Source organism: Emys orbicularis, chromosome 1, assembly GCF_028017835.1.
Source record: "Emys orbicularis isolate rEmyOrb1 chromosome 1, rEmyOrb1.hap1, whole genome shotgun sequence".
In the NCBI taxonomy this organism is placed as follows: domain Eukaryota; kingdom Metazoa; phylum Chordata; order Testudines; family Emydidae; genus Emys; species Emys orbicularis.
Genome location: NC_088683.1, coordinates 358,354,547 through 358,374,087, shown reverse-complemented (window position 1 = coordinate 358,374,087; position 19,541 = coordinate 358,354,547). Strand labels below are relative to the sequence as shown.

Below are 19,541 nucleotides of genomic sequence, written 5' to 3'. Positions count from 1 at the left end.
CGGTGGAACTTTCTGTCGAGAAAATTGAAATGAGTTTTGTTTCAGTTTGTCAAACTAAACTGCGTTGGCTGACTTACCATATAAAACAAAACAACAAAAAGTCCTTGTAACTCACGGTTTGTACATATCATCCGTGAGTAACGACAAGATCAAATTACTCCATCCTGTGTCTCCATTCTCCTCTGTTATTTGTACCTCTCACTGCGTCATTTATGAAATTAGAGCATACTCTTTTGGAGGCAGAGTCCATACCTCTTCTCTTTGCCCTGTTATGCACCTAGAACACTTCTGAGTTTTGTACAGTGCTAGTTCTTAGTGTATGCGCAACGTGCCTCAGGCGGCATGTGACCAGGATTCATCACCAAATTGGGCCCGTTGGTTGGATCATTTGCTTTCTCGGCCCAGGCTGGATAATAATAGAGAGTAGCGAGGGCTGAGCACAGGAGTTAGGAGGAGCCTAATATTGGCTCTGACACTGAACTCTCATAGGCTTTGAGTACATCACTTAACCTATCTGTGTCACGTTTTTCCCCATCTGTACGATAGGATTGTTACGGTGATTGATTATTTAATATTTATTAAGTGCAAGTGAAGATGAAAAGCACCCATGCTTAGTTTTTATTAGTAATAATTATCACCTTTCCCATTTAATATGATTGGGAACCTCTTTATATCTGATTATTGAAACATGGTTTATATTAAAGGAGTGTGGCATTAGTAATAATGAGAGATCTGAAGTGTGCCAGAGAGTCTCTGGGCAGGGCTACACTTAAATGCTGCACCACTGTAGCACTTCAGTGGAGACACTACTAGGCTGATGGGAGAAATGATAGTTATGTCGACAGGAGAAGCCGACCTGTCGACATAGTGCTATCTACGCCAGGGGTTAGGTCAGTATAAGTGCATCGCTCAGGGATGTGAAATTTTCACACTCCTGAGCAACATAGTTATACTTATGCAAGTTTGTAGTGTAGACCTGGCCTCAGAAAATAATACACAGTACAACTAACAGAATATGAGAATAACATTATTGTTCCAAATTAAATAATGAGGTCAGGTCTACACTATGAACTTACATAGGTATATCTACGTCACTCGGGTGTGAAAAATTCAAATAGTAGAATCATAGAAGATTAGGGTTGGAAGAGACCTCAGGAAGTCATCTAGTCCAACCCCCTGCTCAAAGCAGGACCAACCCCAACTAAATCATCCCAGCCAGGACTTTGTCAAGCTGGGCCTTAAAAACCTCTAAGGAAGGAGATTCCACCACCTCCCTAGGTAACCCATTCCAGTGCTTCACCACCCTCCTAGTGAAATAGTTTTTCCTAATATCCAACCTAGATCTCCCCCAATGCAACTTGCGACCATTGCTCCTTGTTCTGTCATCTGCCACCACTGAGAACAGCCTAGCTCCATCCTCTTTTTGGAACCCCCGTTCAGGTAGTTGAAGGCTGCTATCAAATCCCCCCTCATTCTTCTCTTCTGCAGACTAAATAAGCCCAGTTCCCTCAGCTTCTCTTCATAAGTCATGTGCCCCAGCCTCCTAATCATTTTCATTGCCCTCTGCTGGACTCTCTCCAATTTGTCCACATCCTTTCTGTAGTGGGGGGCCCAAAACTGGACGCAATACTCCAGATGTGTCCTCACCAGTGCCAAATAGAGGGAAATAATCACTTCCCTCGATCTGCTGGCAGTGCTCCTACTAATGCAGCCCAATATGCCATTAGCCTTCTTGGCAACAAGGGAACACTGTTGACTCATATTCAGCTTCTCGTCAACTGTAATCCCCAGGTCCTTTTCTGCAGAATTGCTGCTTAGCCAGTCGGTCCCCAGCCTATAGCAGTGCATGGGATTCGTCCGTCCTAAGTACAGGACTCTGCACTTGTCCTTATTGAACCTCATCAGATTTCTTTTAGCCCAATCCTCCAATTTGTCTAGGTCACTCTGGACCCTATCCCTACTCTCCAGCGTATCTACCTCTCTCCACAGCTTAGTGTCATCCGCGAACTTGCTGAGAGTGCAATTCATCCCAGCATCCATTAAGGAAGATGTTGAACAACATCAGCCCCAGTACAGACCCCTGGGGCACTGCACTTGATACCGGCTGCCAACTAGACATCGAGCCATTGATCAGTACCCATTGAGCCCGATGATCTAGCCAGCTTTCTATCCACCTTATAGTCCATTCATCCAATCCATGCTTTTTTAACTTGCTGGCCAAAATACTGTGGGAGACCGTATCAAAAGCTTTGCTAAAGTCAGGATATATCACATCCACCACTTTCCCCATATCCACAAAGCCAGTTATCTCACCATAGAAGGCAATCAGGTTGGTCAGGTGTGACTTGCCTTTGGTGAATCCATGTTGACTGTTCCTGATCACCTTCCTCTCCTTCAAGTGCTTCAAAATGGATTCGTTGAGGACCCGCTTCATGATTTTTCCAGGGACTGAGGTGAGGCTGACCGGTCTGTAGTTCCCCAGATTCTCCTTCTTCCCTTTTTTAAACATGGGCACTATATTTGCCTTTTTACAATAGTCTGGGACCTCCCCCGATCGCCACGGGGGAGGTCCCAGACTATTGTGGGATAATGGCCAATGGGCTTTGCAATCACATCAGACAACTCCCTCAGCACCCTCGGATGCATTAGATCCAGTCCCATGGACTTGTGCATGTCCAGCTTTTCTAAATAGTCCCTAACCTGTTCTTTCACCACTGAGGACTGCTCACCTCCTCCCCATACTGTGCTGCCCAGTGAGCAGTCTGGGAGCTGACCTTGTCTGTGAAGACTGAGGCAAAAAAAGCATTGAGTACTTCAGCTTTTTCCACGTCATCTGTTACTAGGTTGCCTCCCCCATTCAGTAAGGGTCCCACACTTTCCCTGGCCACCTTCTTGTTGCTAACATACCTGTAGAAACCCTTCTTGTTACACTTCACATCCCTTTCTAGCTGCAACTCCAATTGTGCTTTGGCCTTCCTGATTATACCCCTGCATGCTCGAGCAATATTTTTATATTCTTCCCTAGTCATCTGTCCAAGTTTCCACTTCTTGTAAGCTTCCTTTTTGTATTTAAGCTCACTGAAGATTTCTCTGTTAAGCCAAGCTGGTCGCCTGCCATATTTACTATTCTTTCTACACATCGGGATAGTTTGTTCCTGCAACCTCAATAAGGATTCTTTAAAATACAGCCAGATCTCCTGGACTCCTTTCCTCCTCATATTAGCCTCCCAGGGGATCCTGCCCATCAGTTCCCTGAGGGAGTCAGTCTGCTTTTCTGAAGTCCAAGGTCTGTATTCTGCTGCTCTCCTTCCTTTTGTCAGGATCCTGAACTCGATCATCGCATGGTCACTGTTGCCCAGGTTGCCAACCACTTCTTCTTCCCCTACAAATTCTTCCCTGTTTGTGAGCAGCAGGTCAAGAGGAGCATGGCCCCCAGTTGGTTCCTCCAGCACTTGCACCAGGAAGTTGTCCCCAACACTCTCCAAAAACTTCCTGGATTGTCTGTGCACTGCTGTATTGCTCTCCCAGCAGATGTCAGGGTGATTGAAGTCCCCCATGAGAACCCAGGGCCTGTGATCTGGAAACTTCTGTTAGTTGTCTGAAGAAAGCCTCATCTACCTCATCCTCCTGGTCTGGTGGTCTATTGCAGACACCCACCACAACATTACCCTTGTTGCTCTCGCCTCTAAACTTTAACCCGAAGACTCTCAACAGGCTTTTCTCGTTTCATACTGGAGCTCTGAGCAATCATACTGCTCTCTTACATACAGTGCAACTCCTCCACCTTTTCTCCCCTGCCTGTCCTTCTTGAACAATTTAAACCCATCCATGACAGTGCTCCAGTCATTTGAGTTACCCCACCAAGTCTCTGTTATTCCAATCACATCATAGTTCCTTGACTGTGCCAGGACTTCTAATTCTTCCTGCTTGTTTCCCAGGCTTCTTGCGTTCGTGTACAGGCACCTAAGATAACTAGCCGATTGCCCTACTTTCTCAGTATGAATCAGGAGGCCTCCCCTCTTGCACTCTTCTCCTTGTGTTTCCTCCCAGTATCCCACTTACCTCCGGGCTTAGGTCACTATCTCCCAGTGAACCTAATTTAAAGCCCTCCTCACTAGGTTAGCAAGCCTGCCTGTGAAGATGCTCTTCCCTCTCTTCTTTAGGTGGATTCCATCTCTTCCTAGCAATCCTCCTTCCTGGAACAACATCCCCTGGTTGAAGAATCCAAAGCCCTCTCTGACACCCCCTGCGTAACCACGCATTTGCCTCCACAATTCGATGGTCCCCACCTGGGCCTTTTCCTTCAACAGAGAGGATGGACGAGAACACGACTTGTGCCTTAAACTCCTTTATCCTGAGCGAAGAAGTTATACCCACCTAACCCCCAGCATAGATAGCCCTATATCTGTGGGACCCATCAACATAGCTACCACCAATCACGGAGGTGGATTCACTGTGCCAACAGGAGAAGCTCTCCTGTGGGTGTAGTAGAATCTTCACTGAAGTGCTACAGCAGTGCAGCTGTGTCACTGCACCGTTTTAACTGGAGACCTGCCCTTAGAATTTGGTGAGGAAATTCCTCTGGATTCTAACAACATTTAAGGTAGGTTAGATTTTGTGCTCAGCTAGTAGTGTCACTTTAAATTCGCCCTGGAAAACTGTACTTTTGCTTCACCCAAGAGGAAATATATCACCTGAGATGAATGATTTTGTTTGACAAGTACCATGTCATCAGTTTGTGTTTCATTATCATGGCTAGGGTGTGTGCCTACACTTATGCTTGAACTAGTAAATTTTCATAATGATATTGTAAAGCAGATTTTAGTCCTCTTTGATTTGACTAATATATTATTGTACAGTATGTACTGAATGAAAAGACCCAGGTAATTCTGCCAAAGAAAGCTTAGAATGTCTGAAGCCATAACAATAGTCAAGAGCAGTTAAGGGAAGGCTGCCACCTGGCATTGGGGAGACAAAATGAAGATTGAGAGAAGTGAAGTAGCTGCAGCTCATATGTATTGGGGCTGAGCTGTTAATGGACCATGTGAAAGCAAAGGAAATTGAAGTGTTAGTAGACTTAAAGCACAGAATACTAAATCTTTGAATATCTGTGTGTCAAGAGAGCTGTATAGAGGAATGAACGGGGGAAATGTGCAAGGACTAGAAGTCTTCTTTAGAAGAGAGACACAGAAAGGATTTATCATCCAGATGCTCACATCCTGAGAAATATTTTTAGTAAAACACGATGAGTCAGAATAATTAAGATAAAAGAATTCAAGATAATCGCTGATTTCCAGAGAATGTGACTCGGTTGGAATACAAAATTGGGACATTGGGTTCTGAGAGTGGAGCAATGTTGCTTTTGCAATAGGACAAGACAGCAAAGTGTCTCTAATAAATAAAATGAGGATTGGAATAGGCGATGGAAGTATTAACTGGTATATGGGCTTCAAAATTAATGTATCCCTTTTAGCTTGTGGAATACTATAGAAATGAGGCAATAATTAATCTTTGGGGGTACATGTATAATAAGGATGTATTGACTCTACTGAACTTAACACATGATAAATCAAAAGGGTGGATTCATATTTTGCCATTGGTCACAAACAGTTTAATAGTATTTAACAACTACACGAGAGCCTTGGCAAGTGTACTGAATATTTATAACAACATTTATAACCACCCCATTGTCCAATGAAAAACTTTCCCTCTCCCCAAACTTGGGAGCTCATGATCTGTACATGTCAAAAATAGCTTTGGTTTTTCAAAGATACCAACTGGTGTCCAGAGGGGAAAACTCACATATCTTATGTATTTGAGGAAAGGAGTTAGTTTCTTTCACATTATTCACCCAAGCATACGTTTTCTTAGCAAAATCCATTGAGCCAAAAATAACAAATTGGCACTGTGGAGGTGGACAGGTACCACAGTAAAAGTACACTGTGTTTATGTTGGCGTGGCATGAATGGATTGTAGTGGGAATTAGAATCTGGGCCCAAGTTTCTAATATGGCAGACCCAAGTCTTAGCCACTTAGCTACACTGCCTTTCAAAGTGATTCTATCAAATGTATGTGTTTTGCTGTGCTGTATAACCACTAGAGAACACCCCTCAACAGAGCTGGGGATAGAGCCCATGATTCCTGGTTCCCGGTACTCCTCCGCTGTTTCATAAGTAGGTGTGGAAGCCCAAGGCAAAGGTATGAGCCATTCCTTATAATTGCTAGTTTCCGTAAAGGATAACAGCACATTACTGCTTCCAATCAGTCCTCTAGCTCAAAGGGTAGAGATCTGGGTTGTGGTTTTAAAGGTCCTGAGTCCCAGGTCATTGTAGTTCCACATAATGGAATTTGCTTTTTCAGTTTGGACTTTTTTTTTTTTTTTTTTTTTGAAAGTTGCAAATTACAGCCACCCCACACCCCCAACAACTTCTAAAACAAAACATTCTCTTAACATTCATTTGTCAAGGTTGCCATGTCAAGCACTCAAAATAAATGGTTGAGAAATAGCTGTAAATGAATGAAAAGAACATACTATGGATAGCTCTAGACATTCTCCCTACTGATTTTAACTGGGAATACTTACTCGTGTGTGCACATTAAAATACAGACAAAGTCAGTTGTGCATTTATTTGAGTATTTGATCACATGTGGGACAGTGAACAAAATGCAAGTTTGTTGCTCTGTTTCTTTATTGATACATCCCACTGTTGTATTTGCTTCCCCAACTGTGGCCAGACACATTGATCTGATGGTTTTAAGTTTCTGCCCCTCTCATCCTTCAGGATCCTTAAGGCGTAAGCCCTTCTGATGCTTGTCAGTTTTTAGCAGGTATATTACTTCATATTTCCTACACCAAAGTTACACTGTTCCACCCATGGCCCTAGTTTTGCTGTGTCTTCAGCTCCAAGCTCTGTGTTTAGATAGGGCGCTTACAGGTACTCAGTATTGCTGAGATCATGTGAATCTGATCACTAGTCACTCAGATTTCCACGTGGCACATTTCCTGATAGATAAATGTCATCCAGTCTGAAAGTGGGTTATTTATAAATGTCCAATGATTTTTTTGTCGATGAAGTTCTGTTACTGGTAAGCTATTCTCTGATTGGCTGAAGTACACAAGTCTGTGGATTTTATTTGCCACACCAAATTCAAATATTCAGTAATAGTACAAATAAGCAATTGTCATTTTGATAACTTTGACAGTGGTACAATTATATTTGTCACTGGGTGCAACAGAAATAGGCATAGCCATAGAATGCCATTTGGGGATAATTTACTGTGTTTTATGTATTTATAATACAATTGCAGAGGTTATATACAGTTTTTATATAGCTATATATTTAACTGTTCACTCAAACCTTTGTATGTCACTTGCCTTCTTAGGTGAGGTCAGGAACTGTCTCTTTCTAGATGCTGAATGAACACACAGTATCATTGTCCCCAAACCTGATTGTCCCCTCTACTGGACTATTCAAGTTAAATATCAATAATTGTAGGGTCAAGGTCTTCCATTTTGCTCCAGCAGTTATTTTTGAGCAGTTAATTTTAAAGTCAGGAGCTCCATTGTGTTTATGAAATAGCAATTGAATTCTACAATCAGTAGCACAAAGGCTTGTTCTTGTTACAAATGCTAGAAAGTTTTACTAGATGAAATGCAACAGAGGGTCCTGTGGCACCTTTAAGACTAACAGAAGTATTGGGAGCATAAGCTTTCGTGGGTAAGAACCTCACTTCTTCAGATGCAAGTACTTATGCTCCCAATACTTCTGTTAGTCTTAAAGGTGCCACAGGACCCTCTGTTGCTTTTTACAGATTCAGACTAACACGGCTACCCCTCTGATACTAGATGAAATGTGTCTGGTAGTTAGAGCAGGAGACTGGGAATCACAATTCCCTTATTCTGCTTCAAGATGGCTGTGTGACCCTGAGCTAGTCCATGTAACCTAGAGGTTTTCAAACAATTGGGCGTACCTCCCTAGGGGGTGTGGAGGAACGTTCCGGAGGGCAAGTGACAACGCCAGGTGGCTCGTGCCAGCCTCATACAGTGAGGCCCAGGGAAGCCCCTACAGGGGACAGGGAGGGAGCGCCACCTCAACCCACTGCCTCACCTCAGCGAGCCACCCAGCCTGTGGGTCCGTGTCAACATCTGCTGCGGCTGCGCCGATTTCCACTCCTGGCAGCCTCCATGCCCAGCGCTGGCTCCACTCCCAGAGACTGTCGCGTGCTCCTTCCCCCATCCCGAAAACCCAATACCTGGGCCAATACCAGCCCCAAGGGGGGAGGGGCAGAGGAGCAGTGCTGCCTGGCTGTAAGGTAGAAGCAGCTCGTTGCTGAGGAGACCTTGGCTGTGCCATTGATAAGTACTTGTGTATTTGAAACTTACAGGTGTAGGTAATGTAATTAAAGTTATGTTACGATCTCTGTTAGGTTTATGAGTAGGCTACCAAGCACACTTTTGCATGTGTCTATTTTGGTCTGGGTTGGGAGGGCAGCAACCAAAAATTTTAACTCAAAGGGGAGGCTCAGTTCAAAAAGTTTAAAAACCGCTGCTTTAACTTCTCCGTCCCGCGGTCTTGCCAGTATGTAAAATGAGTATTAACTGACCTGCTTCTCAAGGGTGCTTGGGTAAAAGGTGCTATGTACTTGCAAGGTATTCATGTGGCCTTTCCTTGGTATTGTTTCCTACACCAGGTCTTTGAAATTTAGTATGTCAAGTGTTTTACTGAAGACCCTCACTTTAAGGCAACCTGTGTGTTTCCAATTGTTTAGCTGATTCTCTTCCTTCTTAAGTGTCCATATACATTCCACATCTGCTTCTGATTTAGCGTTCTACATTTGCTAGGGCAGTGATGCTCAGACTGAAGCTCACGAGCCGCAAGTGGCTCTTTAATGTGTGTCCTGCAGCTCTTTGCAGCACATGTTATTAAAACACTGTGTGATTTAATTATTAACCAATCTAAGTTATTAACCAATCAGGGTGCTTTTACTATGTTATTAACCGATTGTAACTGATAAAATAATAATACTTGGGCAGTCATTTTGCTGTGAGAATAGTTTGTGTGTACACACACGCGCACACACATATTAAATGAAACAATGAATTCACACGACTGCGGCTCTTTTGGTAATGTTCATAGCTAATTTTGCTCCTGAAGCACTGAGGTCTGTGTATCACTGCGCTAGAGTCTGGAGAGCTGGAATTTTAGGAGAAAATAGGGAATTGTCATTGTCCAGGTGAGACGAGATAAAGCAAAGACTAGGGTTTCACCAAAAGTGGAGTCAACACATTGGCCTACATGAGAAGTGGAAGAAGAAAAAGTTCAGGGTCCAGGGTGATGTCCTGGCTTAATTTTACAAACATAAGGAGTATAGTTTAAAAAATAGTCTAAATTATGCTATTTTGTACAAACAAGAATTCCAGACTAAACCTGTGTTAGTGTGAAACTTCTAGAATCCACTTATATGCAGTCAGGATTTTTTGATTTCTACATTAAAATTGACCTTGATTTTTTTCTAAACCTGAGATCATACATAACTAGTAATGTTAACTTTGACCAGAATTTTTCAGGACAAGAATCAGTGCTCGTGTAAGACCTTCAACACATTAAATATATTTTTTTCCCCTCTTACTTAATTGGCCTCTCAGAGTTGGTAAGACAACTCCCACCTGTTCATGCTCTCTGTATGTGTGTATATATATCTCCTCAATATATGTTCCATTCTATATGCATCCGAAGAAGTGGGCTGTAGCCCACGAAAGCTTATGCTCTAATAAATTAGTTAGTCTCTAAGGTGCCACAAGTACTCCTGTTCTTTTTGCGGATACAGACTAACACGGCTGCTACTCTGAAACCTGTCATTAAATATTTTGATTTTCATGAAATTTATAAAAATAACCTTTTGGTTACTATAATAAAATTAAAAATCAGGCTACAATTATAGGAAATTACTCAATGCTAGTATATCTGAGATCATATAAACTGGTCACAGTGGTTTTTTTGAGGGAGAGAAAAATATGCAGCCTCATAGATTCCCTGGTTTAAACTTTACCTGATGAATCAGAAGTTGATTAGATATTTTTGGAGAATCGCATCTGAGGATCAAGCTTCAAACAACTGAAAATTTGTCAAGAAGCTATTGGAACTTGAATATCATGTAGTGTCAGAAGGTCTGGTCATGTTTATAGAAGGATTTGGGCTGAATACAATTATAGACTCATAGACTTCAAGGTCAGAAGGGACCATCATGATCATCTAGTCTGGCCTCCTGCACATTGCAGGCCACAGAACCTCACCCACCCACTCCTGTAATAGACCCATAACCTTTGGCTGAGTTACTGAAGTCCTCAAATCATGATTTAAAGACTTCAAGTTACAGAGAATCCACCATTTACACTAGTTTAAACCTGCAGTTGACCCATGCCTCATGCTGCAGAGGAAGGTGAAAAGCCTCCAGGATCTCTGCCAATCTTAACCAGGGGAAAATTCCTTCCAGACCCCAAATATGATGATAGTTAGACCCTGAGCACGTGGGCAAGACCCACCAGGCAGACTCCTGGCAAAGAATTCTCTGCAGTAACTCACAGCCTTCCCCATCTACTGTCCTATCACCAGCCATTGGAGATATTTGCTGCTAGCGGTCGCAGATCGTCTACATGACATTGTAGGCAGTCTCATCGTTCCATTCCCTCCATAAACTTGTCATGCTCACTCTTGAAGCCAGTTAGAGTTTTTGCCCCCACTGCTCCCGTTGGAAGGCTGTTCCAGATCTTCACTTCTCTGATGGTTAGAAAGTTTTGTCTAATTTTGAGCCTAAATTTGTTGATGGCCAGTCCTTGTGTCCACATTGATGCTGAACTTAAATAAAGTGTGTGATTTATTCATAATAGGTGATTTTCAGAGTGAGGAAAAAGTGTATCTTTCTGGTTTATCTTTCAATAGTGTCCACATTCACTTGGTTCTATACTTTCTTTTGTGAAGGAAATCATTTTTAGTCTGTATAAAGACTCAAAGGAGAAACTTCCATTCCACCTCCAAAGAAATGCGCAAGGGTCCATACCTATTTCAAAGTGATTAAGTGACTTATGAGCATAAGGCCCATTTTCAAATTTGAGTTAGGCATATAGGAACCTCAATCTGATGGAATGTCAATGGGAAAGTCAATTTGACCAAAGCTCTAAAATTAAACAAGTATCTTTCCTTTCTGGGGCATTCAGAATTATCCACACAGAGCATGATGCATTCAGTTTTGAAGTGTTAGATGTATTTATTTAGACTTACATGAGCCATAAAGAAATGGCTCACATTTTTTAAAAGCACAACTAATATAAACATATTTGTAAATAACACTCTGTGTTTAGAAGGACACTACCTATTTGAAATCTAATTCATTAACATAAAAGGTGAAAAATACTTTCAGGTATTAGCACATGTTCCTGAGTCCCCTTTGCCAAGTTTCATGGTTTTTCAATAGCATTATCCTACTCACAATATTTTTCTCTTTGGTTGTTATATGAAATATGCAAACCCAGGGAAGAAGGTGCCCTAAGGCCCCAATCCTCCCCCCCCCCCCCGCCCCACACACACACAGAGTCCTGTTGAGTTCAATGTGTAAAATTGCCAATACAATGCAATTTGCAACGGTGTAGTTAAATACACAAAGTAAAGAAAGCTGGAAAAAAGAAGAGTTTTTTCCCCCCTGTAATTTTTCAGTTATCGTAATTTTAGGTGGTGGTCATAAAACAAGAGTCAAGCAGAAGTGATTTTTAAGTTGCCTGTGTCCTTGTATAACCATTGCCTGATGACTGGAATGGACAAGAGGACAGAGAACGGTGGCAGCAGTCTTTTCTGATTCTCGTAGCTTTGGCAGCAGCCGTGTCTAGTGCTGAGCTTCACACTCGTTTCATCACGCTCTCTAGAGGCTCTCTTTTGTTCAGTGAGGCGAGAGCACCGGAGTGTAACTGTGCAGCCACTTAATAGCATGGAAAGTTCAAGCTCAGCATTCGCTGCACAGAGAAGGCTGTGTGTACTACTTTGAAATCTCCCAAGTAAACCTCTTTTGACTGACACATTGGCCTGCTGAGTGATGTGATGCAGACTCTTAGGCTGACCTCTCTTGTATTTCTATTTACACTTCATCTGAAGTAATTTCCCAGTGTGATGGAAAGATGTCGTGCACTTTGGCTGGAAAGATAAAATAGATAAAAATGTAACCAGGTTACAGGAAAGTATCCCGAGGTTGTTTGCCAGCAGGTGCTTCCCATGACATTCCTTCTGGAATTCTTACTACTTCAGCTGTTTGGTAACGAGTCTGAGCAGCTTCTAAGACACCAAGCGTCAGTGCCATGGGAACTGAAAAGCAGTGGAAGATGCATGTAGTGGAGCCAGGCTTTTGTTTGCTTGTTGACAGTTAATTTCTGGTAGTCTTTTTATTGTGTATTCATGGCCACATGGAAGCGCCACAAAATGCTGTGCTGAAACAGGACTAGCAAAATGAAACCTGTTTTATTCTTATTTCATTGTAGCTTTGCAAATGCCATAATGAATTTGAAATATATAGTCGAATGATACAGCGTCATGGAATGTATTGGAAGCCAACCTGAATACATTTAAAACTAGATGCAATTTTTTTTTATGTGAAATGCAGTTCACATTCACTCAATCACACGATCTTGAAATAAAAGCCCTGCATACTAAACAGGGAAGGAAGTATAAACCTCTATTCCTGCAGCAAGCTCAAACCTATAATGTGAGTGCAATCATTTTAGCCATGCCAAAGAGGAACTTTGCTTTCATGAGGACCTAATAAAGGAATTTTCTTCTACTTGTTTTTACTGTTTATACAACCCAAAACGTGCTAGTTACTTGAAATTGGGTTTGCTAAATTATTACTATTTTATATTGTGGTCGCACGAAGAGGCCCCAACTGAAATTTGCTGCATTGTGCTGGCCCTGTACAAACACAATAATGACGGTTTCTACCCTGAGGAGCTTAAGCTTTGTCTACACTACCTAGTTTTATTGGCAAAAGGCACTTTTTTGTTGACAAAGCAGTGGAGGTGTACATACTGCCCTGCTCCTCCTGCCCTGCCCCGGCAAAATAAAACCACCTCGACGAGAGGCATAGAGCTTTTTGAGACAAAATTAGATCAACAAAGTATCAGTGTAGACTCCTCACTTGGTTTTGTTGCTGTAAATGGCCTCCAGCAGGTGTCCAACGATGCCCATCCTGACCATGCTGGTCAGCAGTTTGAACTGTGCTGCTCTGCATCCAGGTACTGAGGCCTTGGCTACACTGGCGCTGTACAGCGCTGCAACTTGCTGCGCTCAGGGGTGTGAAAACGCCCCCCCCCCCGAGCGCAGCGAGTACAGCGCTGTAAAGCGCCAGTGTAATCAGAGCCTGCAGCGCTGCACGCTCGCTCGCAGCGCTGCAAGCTATTCCCCTCGGAGAGGTGGAGTACATACAGCGCTGCGAGAGAGCTCTCGCAGCACTGGCGGCGCGACTACACTCGCGCTTCACAGCGCTGCCACGGCAGCGCTGGAAAGTCCCGAGTGTAGCCAAGGCCACAGGCATCCACCCCTTCCCCTTTAAAGGCCTGGGGAATTTTGAAATTCCACTTCCTGTTTGCTCTGCTCACGTCACATCTTCCCAGCTGATCAGGCAGCATCAGCAGCAAATGCTCTTCGGCTTTGACCACAGCTGAGTTGTTGGATCTGCTGAATATATGGGGAGAGGAGGCTGTCCAGTCCCAGCTGCGCTCCAGCTGTAGGTAGGAACTTCAATACCTATGGGCAGATTTCTCATGGCCTGTGCAATGAGGGAAACAAATGGGACATGGTTCAGTGCCGAGCAGAGATAAAGGAGTTGAGGCAGGCATACCAGAATGCAAGGGAGGCAAACCCTCGCTCTGGTGCTTTCGGGAAAGACCTGCCGCTTCTCTAAGGAGCTAGACCCCATCCTTGGCGGTGACCCCACCTCCACCGCCAAAAGCCCATGGATACTTCAGTAGGGCTGGAGGCGGCAGATAGTGGATCTATCCCCAAGGACAAAGTCATGGACAAAGAGATTGAATTGGAGGATGACGTGGAGCACACGTCAGAGTTGTCCAGTGGCGTGGCAAGTCAGGACCTCTTTTCCACTTTGGAGGGATCTAGCCGGTCAAGCAGTCTGTCTCTGGAGCACATGATTCAGAAGCGGAGAGCCCTGGTAAGTGATCTTTATGCTGCTTGGTTATATGAGGTAGAGCTGTCCTTTGCTCTGTGTATTGTAGAAGAGGGTGAAGGGATAGAAATGTACAAGACTAGCTGTGTTTGTGTGTGCTCCATGTTCCCCTGTGTACCTAAGCAGTGCAGCGGAACAGTGTGTTAATGCACACCAAGATTTCACAGGAATCCTCCAGAGAGATGTCTAGGAAACTTTCCTGGAGGTACTCGCCAATCCTCTGCTGAAGGTTCTTTTGCAGAGCTGCTTTGTTCCTTCCCTCATTGTAGGATACTTTTCCATGCCACTCGGCAATCACTTGTGCAGGGACCAAGGCGGCACACAGGCGAGCAACATAAGTACCAAGTCTGAACCCACACGTGTGAAGTAGATGCACCCTTACGTCCTTGCTTGCCCTCAGGAGTGAGATATCGGCTTCAGTGACCCCCGCCTATGGAAAATCGTGGCAAAATTTACAATATTGTCCATAGTCGCCTTCACTGATCCCCTGAAAACATCACCTACACCCTTGCCCCATCTTGAATGCCCACCCCCCACTCAGGCCTAACTCACCATGTTTAGGGTGTTCACCAAAATATGTGCTTACCAAGGGTCACTGAGAAAGTGATTGGTATGTTACAGGAGGTGTATTTTACTGTAATGATTGAATGCTGTGCATGAATTAACCATCATGCTTCTGTGAATTGTTTCTTGTGCTCCTGTAGATGTGGCCTTCAGGGGAACCCCCTACACACTGGTGGAGTGCCCCTGTCTTATAAGGAGGCAACCAAGGCGAAGAAGGAGGACATGTTCTGAGAGGTGCTGCAATCCTCAGAGGCTGAAAAAAGAGAATGCAGGGAGTGGAGAGAAAAGGAAAAGACAGGACAGAAATGAGAGTGAGGAGTGCATGCTAAAGGGCCACGAGCGGATGATAAAAGTGAAGGAGGAACCAACAGAAATGTTGAAGTCCCTAATCACGCTACAGTCGGAACAGATGCGTGCTCACCACTCCCTCTGCAGCCAATACAGAACTGTTTTCAATGCCCTCCCGAACTCCTCCCACACATTCTGTGAAACTTCCCAGCACGTCAGAGTACACCGTTCACTCCACCCTTTCGGATGGCTTCCAAAATGATAGCTGGGCTTATGCACAGCTCTGACAGCCTTCACTGTCCTTCACTGTTATCTCCCTTCCCACCAAGCCTTTTGTATGTGTTAATTGATGTTTAATAAAAACAAACTCTGTGAAAGAGAACCAATCTTTATTTGTTCCTACATGTAGTATTGGGTGCGGGTATTAATATATAGGTGCAGTTTAATCATTTACTTAGTACAAATCCCACTCAGGAATCATCACAATTTTTAGGCAAAACAAGAGAACTGAAGTTAATGAAGCATGGCAGATTGCTGTATAGAAGTACACATTCCTGGTGCTCATTATCAAAATGTTGCCTCAAAGCCTCCCTGATTCTAACATCTCCCCCGTTGTGCCCCTGTAATAGCCCTGGTATCTGGCTGCTCAAAAACAGCAGCCAGGCAACCTGCTTCAGTGCTCCACCCCGGGGAAACTTTTCACCCTTAGCCTCACAAATATTATGGAGCGTGCAACAGGCTGCTATGACCATGGGAATGTTTTCCTCATTTAGGTCTAACCTGCCATAAAGGCAGCACCAGCACGCCTTTAATCTGCCAAAGGCACATTCCACTGTCATTCTGCACCTGCTCAGCCTACTATTGAAGCGCTCCTTGCTGCTGTCCAGGTTTCCTGTGTAAGGTTTCATGAGCCATGGGAATAAGGGGTAGGCTGGGTCTCCCAGGATCACTATGGGCATTTCAACATCCCCCATTGGAATCTTCTAGTCTGTACAGCCCAGCGTTCCTGAAGATGCGTGCCTCATGCACCTTTTTGGACCACCACACATTGATGTCAGTGAAATGCTCGCAGTGATCCACAAGCACACCATAGAGAAGTACCTCTTTCTATTGACATACTCCATCGCAAGATGGTCTGGTGCCAAAATTGGAATATACGTTCCATCTATCGCCCCTCCGCAGTTAGGGAATCCCATTTCCTCAAAGCCATCCACTATTTCACACACATTGCCAAGAGTCATGGTCCTTCGTAGCAGGATGTGATTAATGGCCCAGCACACTTGAGTTAACGCAGCCCCAACGGTCGACTTCCCGACTCCAAACTGATTCGTGACCGACCGGCTTCCACACAGCGATAGCCACGCGCTTCTCCACCGAGAAGGCAGCTCTCATTCTGGTGTCCTTACGCCGCAGTGCTGGGGCGAGCTCTGCACACAGTTCCAGAAAGGTGGCTTTCCGAATCTGAAAGTTTTGTAGCCACTGCTCGTCATCCCAGACCTGCATAACAATGCAATCCCAGCACTCAGTGCTTGTTTCCTCTTCAGATTGGGTGCTCATGATATACTGCACGACCAGACGCGATATGTTCATAACAGTGACCACAACAGCAGAGAACAGTGCTGGATCCATCCTTTCAGACACAGATGGCGGGCACACAGTAAACAGGGGCTATTGAAAAATGTCGCAAAACGCAGTCGGAAGTCCATGGAATGCTGGGATGAAAAAACATTATCGTGAGATGTTGAGACTGCACCCATGATGTGCTGCAATCCACTCCGCCTTCTCACAAGTCCTAGCTGCAGAAGGTAGTGAGTAGCACAGTGGGATAGCTACCCACAGTGCACTGTTCTCACTATTGATGATAGAGCACCAAGTGTGGAAGCACTCCTCTAGCCATTTTTTTTCTATTGGTGCATGTGCATGGTAAAAAATACATTTTCTTAAATACCATTCTCAGTTTGGATCCCCTCAAGAGTTAAAGTGCCATATGCTACCTTGGATAAAACGTTGATAAAATGCAGGACCATCTTGACCTGCATCATATAAATAGTTTGATCATTTCCTCTGCAAAAGAGAGAGAAACCCACCTAGAAACTTTTTGGAAAATGGCTATTTTTTCAGGGCTTAAATCATCGCAAACCCTGCTCAAAAGACCCCACATTGGGTCACTAACCCTACGCTGCACCCTCCTGAGGCAAAGCAAATTTCAAAGGAATCCAACTAAGCCTGTCAGCTTTAGAGATTTTAGAAAGGTTGACTTTTAAAGAGAAGTCATGACGCAACCTTAACTCTAGTAGTGCTGCCGTGCCCCTATAATATAGGTCAGGTTTACACTATAAAAAATTAGGTCAACCCAGCTGTGTTGCTCCTAGATGTGAAAAAAACCCCACACTGCTGAGCGACATATTTAAGTTGACCTAACCCCTGGTGTAGACAGCGCTACCACCTCTCAGGGAGGTAGACTAACTACAGTGACAGGAGAACTACTTCCATCGCCGTAGTGAGTGTCTACACTGAAATGCTACAGTAGTGCAGCTGCATCTGTGCCGCTATAGTGGTTTAAATGTAGACCATAGCCATAGTAACACACAATGCTGGCTGAGAGCAAGAGGGGCAAGTGCCAATTACTATGGGAACCATAAACTCTGTCCTGACCATTCTGGGCAAATCCCCAGGAATCCGTTTCATATAAGTAGGTTTTTGCAATTATGTTACTTGTTGATCTTTTTAAGAAACTTTCCATTGTGTATTTCTGAAGCCACTTTGGCTTTGACTTATTCCAGTCAGTGTTGTAAATACATTTATTTGGATTCTGTAGTGTTATCCTTTGGCATGTTTGGCATCCCTGGTCTTCCTTTTGTTACAGAATTGTGGGCTAACTTGGGAATGGAGGGAAGGCTAATTAATTAAGCAGTAATTGTTGTCAAACCAATTGTTGCTAGCATTTAACATTTGACTTGTTTACTGTCCTGAGGTGAAACTGAAGGAGTTAATGATCTAACAAATTGCACATCAATCAGGAAAGACTAGTTTGAAAGGAATGGTTTTATTTTATGAAGTGTAAATAACAGATTTTTTAAAAGACCGTTTAAAGTAAGTGTGGTGGGCTCCATGTTTGAAATTGTCACAAGATAGCTGTGGAGACAAATGTGTTGCCTAATAAAGCTTAATGACTGATTTTTCCATTAATCAGAATTGAGAATGTGCTTCATTAAGCTAATTAACTGAGCAGTTGCTTAACTGACAGTTACTAGACACAAATTCCCAGGTCCCTTGCTTTCCTCTAAATAAAAGCTTAGGAAAAGATAACCTGGCTCTCTTTAATCATCTTTATTAGAGAGATAATGAGCAGAAATGCAATTAAAAATCTTACTGGCCATTTTATGTCTGGGGCGGTGACTTTGGCGATTTCAAATAGCACTGCGTGCACACTGATGTCCAATAAATAATAGCTTAGTACACTGTGCTGTGAATGAGCAATGTTAAGGCTGGTCTTTTAAAAGAGGTTTCAAAGGAGATTAATTTCCAGGCACAAGGTTGTTGTGTTCATAGAGGCACGCTGTAAACTGCTTGAGAATTTGGGTATCTGCAGCTCTTAGCATCACCAGCAGGGAGTGCTCTTTTACCAACTTATCTTTGAGAGGCTTGTTGTTCATTTGGGGGGGGGTTTCATGACCCAAAAAGCATTAGCTCCCCCTAGTGGGGCAACTGAATTACTGCAGGTTTTGCACTTTACTTTCTGTACCCATTGTGCAGTAGAAACAGGATCCTGATTTTTTTCCTTTGCTCAGGAGTAATTTGCAAAACACTTTGGAAGGTGAGGATGTGTAAGACTAATTTTATGCTACACTCCAGATGCTTTGTAGGGAGGACATCTAATGGTGAAGAATTTAAGGGAATTAATTGAAGGATCTGAAATTTGAATTATTAAATACACTATCTAGTTATAATGCCTAATTGTAAAACTTTTTCTTTGCAGCTTAGTGTGTCTTGAATAATAACATGGTAGCGCTAGCATGTAGTACAAGCAAAGACCTTTCACAGAGGACTAGTGTTGAAGAAAAATAAGACTGTCTTCTTAATTCTTTTTTTTTTTCTTTCTCCTCCAGAGTTCTCAGTCTTCCACAATGAATCCTGTTTACAGCCCTGTTCAACCTGGGGCTCCCTATGGAAACCCTAAGAACATGGCCTATACAGGTAAGTTTGGTTTTAAGTGACTCTTGGAATTTGGCATTTTGCGGTTAGAGCAGATTAAGATCAATTGGTAAATTTCTTTTTTCCATTCTAGTTAGCTAATATAGAAAGGCATTCTGTGACGTGTTGTTATAGCAAAGCGTTCAGCACAATCCTAGATCTTTCTGTTTTCCTGGAGTTTCCACAAAAGCCTCAATTTTAAGTACCAGTTTATGCTTTGGAAGGCCACTCTCTTAACAGATAGACAGCTGGCATGTCCTTGCTTTCCTGTCTTT

General features: G+C 43.5%; 1 protein-coding gene across 1 annotated transcript in view; it reads left to right on the top strand.

The window, feature by feature from the left end:
* The window catches only part of FAM168A (family with sequence similarity 168 member A), a 348,545-nt gene that overhangs the window by 144,553 nt on the left and 184,451 nt on the right, over positions 1 to 19,541 (top strand). Inside the window, exon 3 of the mRNA XM_065420292.1 lies at positions 19,182 to 19,269. Within this exon, the coding sequence (XP_065276364.1) occupies positions 19,200 to 19,269 (70 nt within the window). The 5' untranslated portion in view covers positions 19,182 to 19,199. The remainder of the gene's footprint in view (positions 1 to 19,181; positions 19,270 to 19,541) is intronic.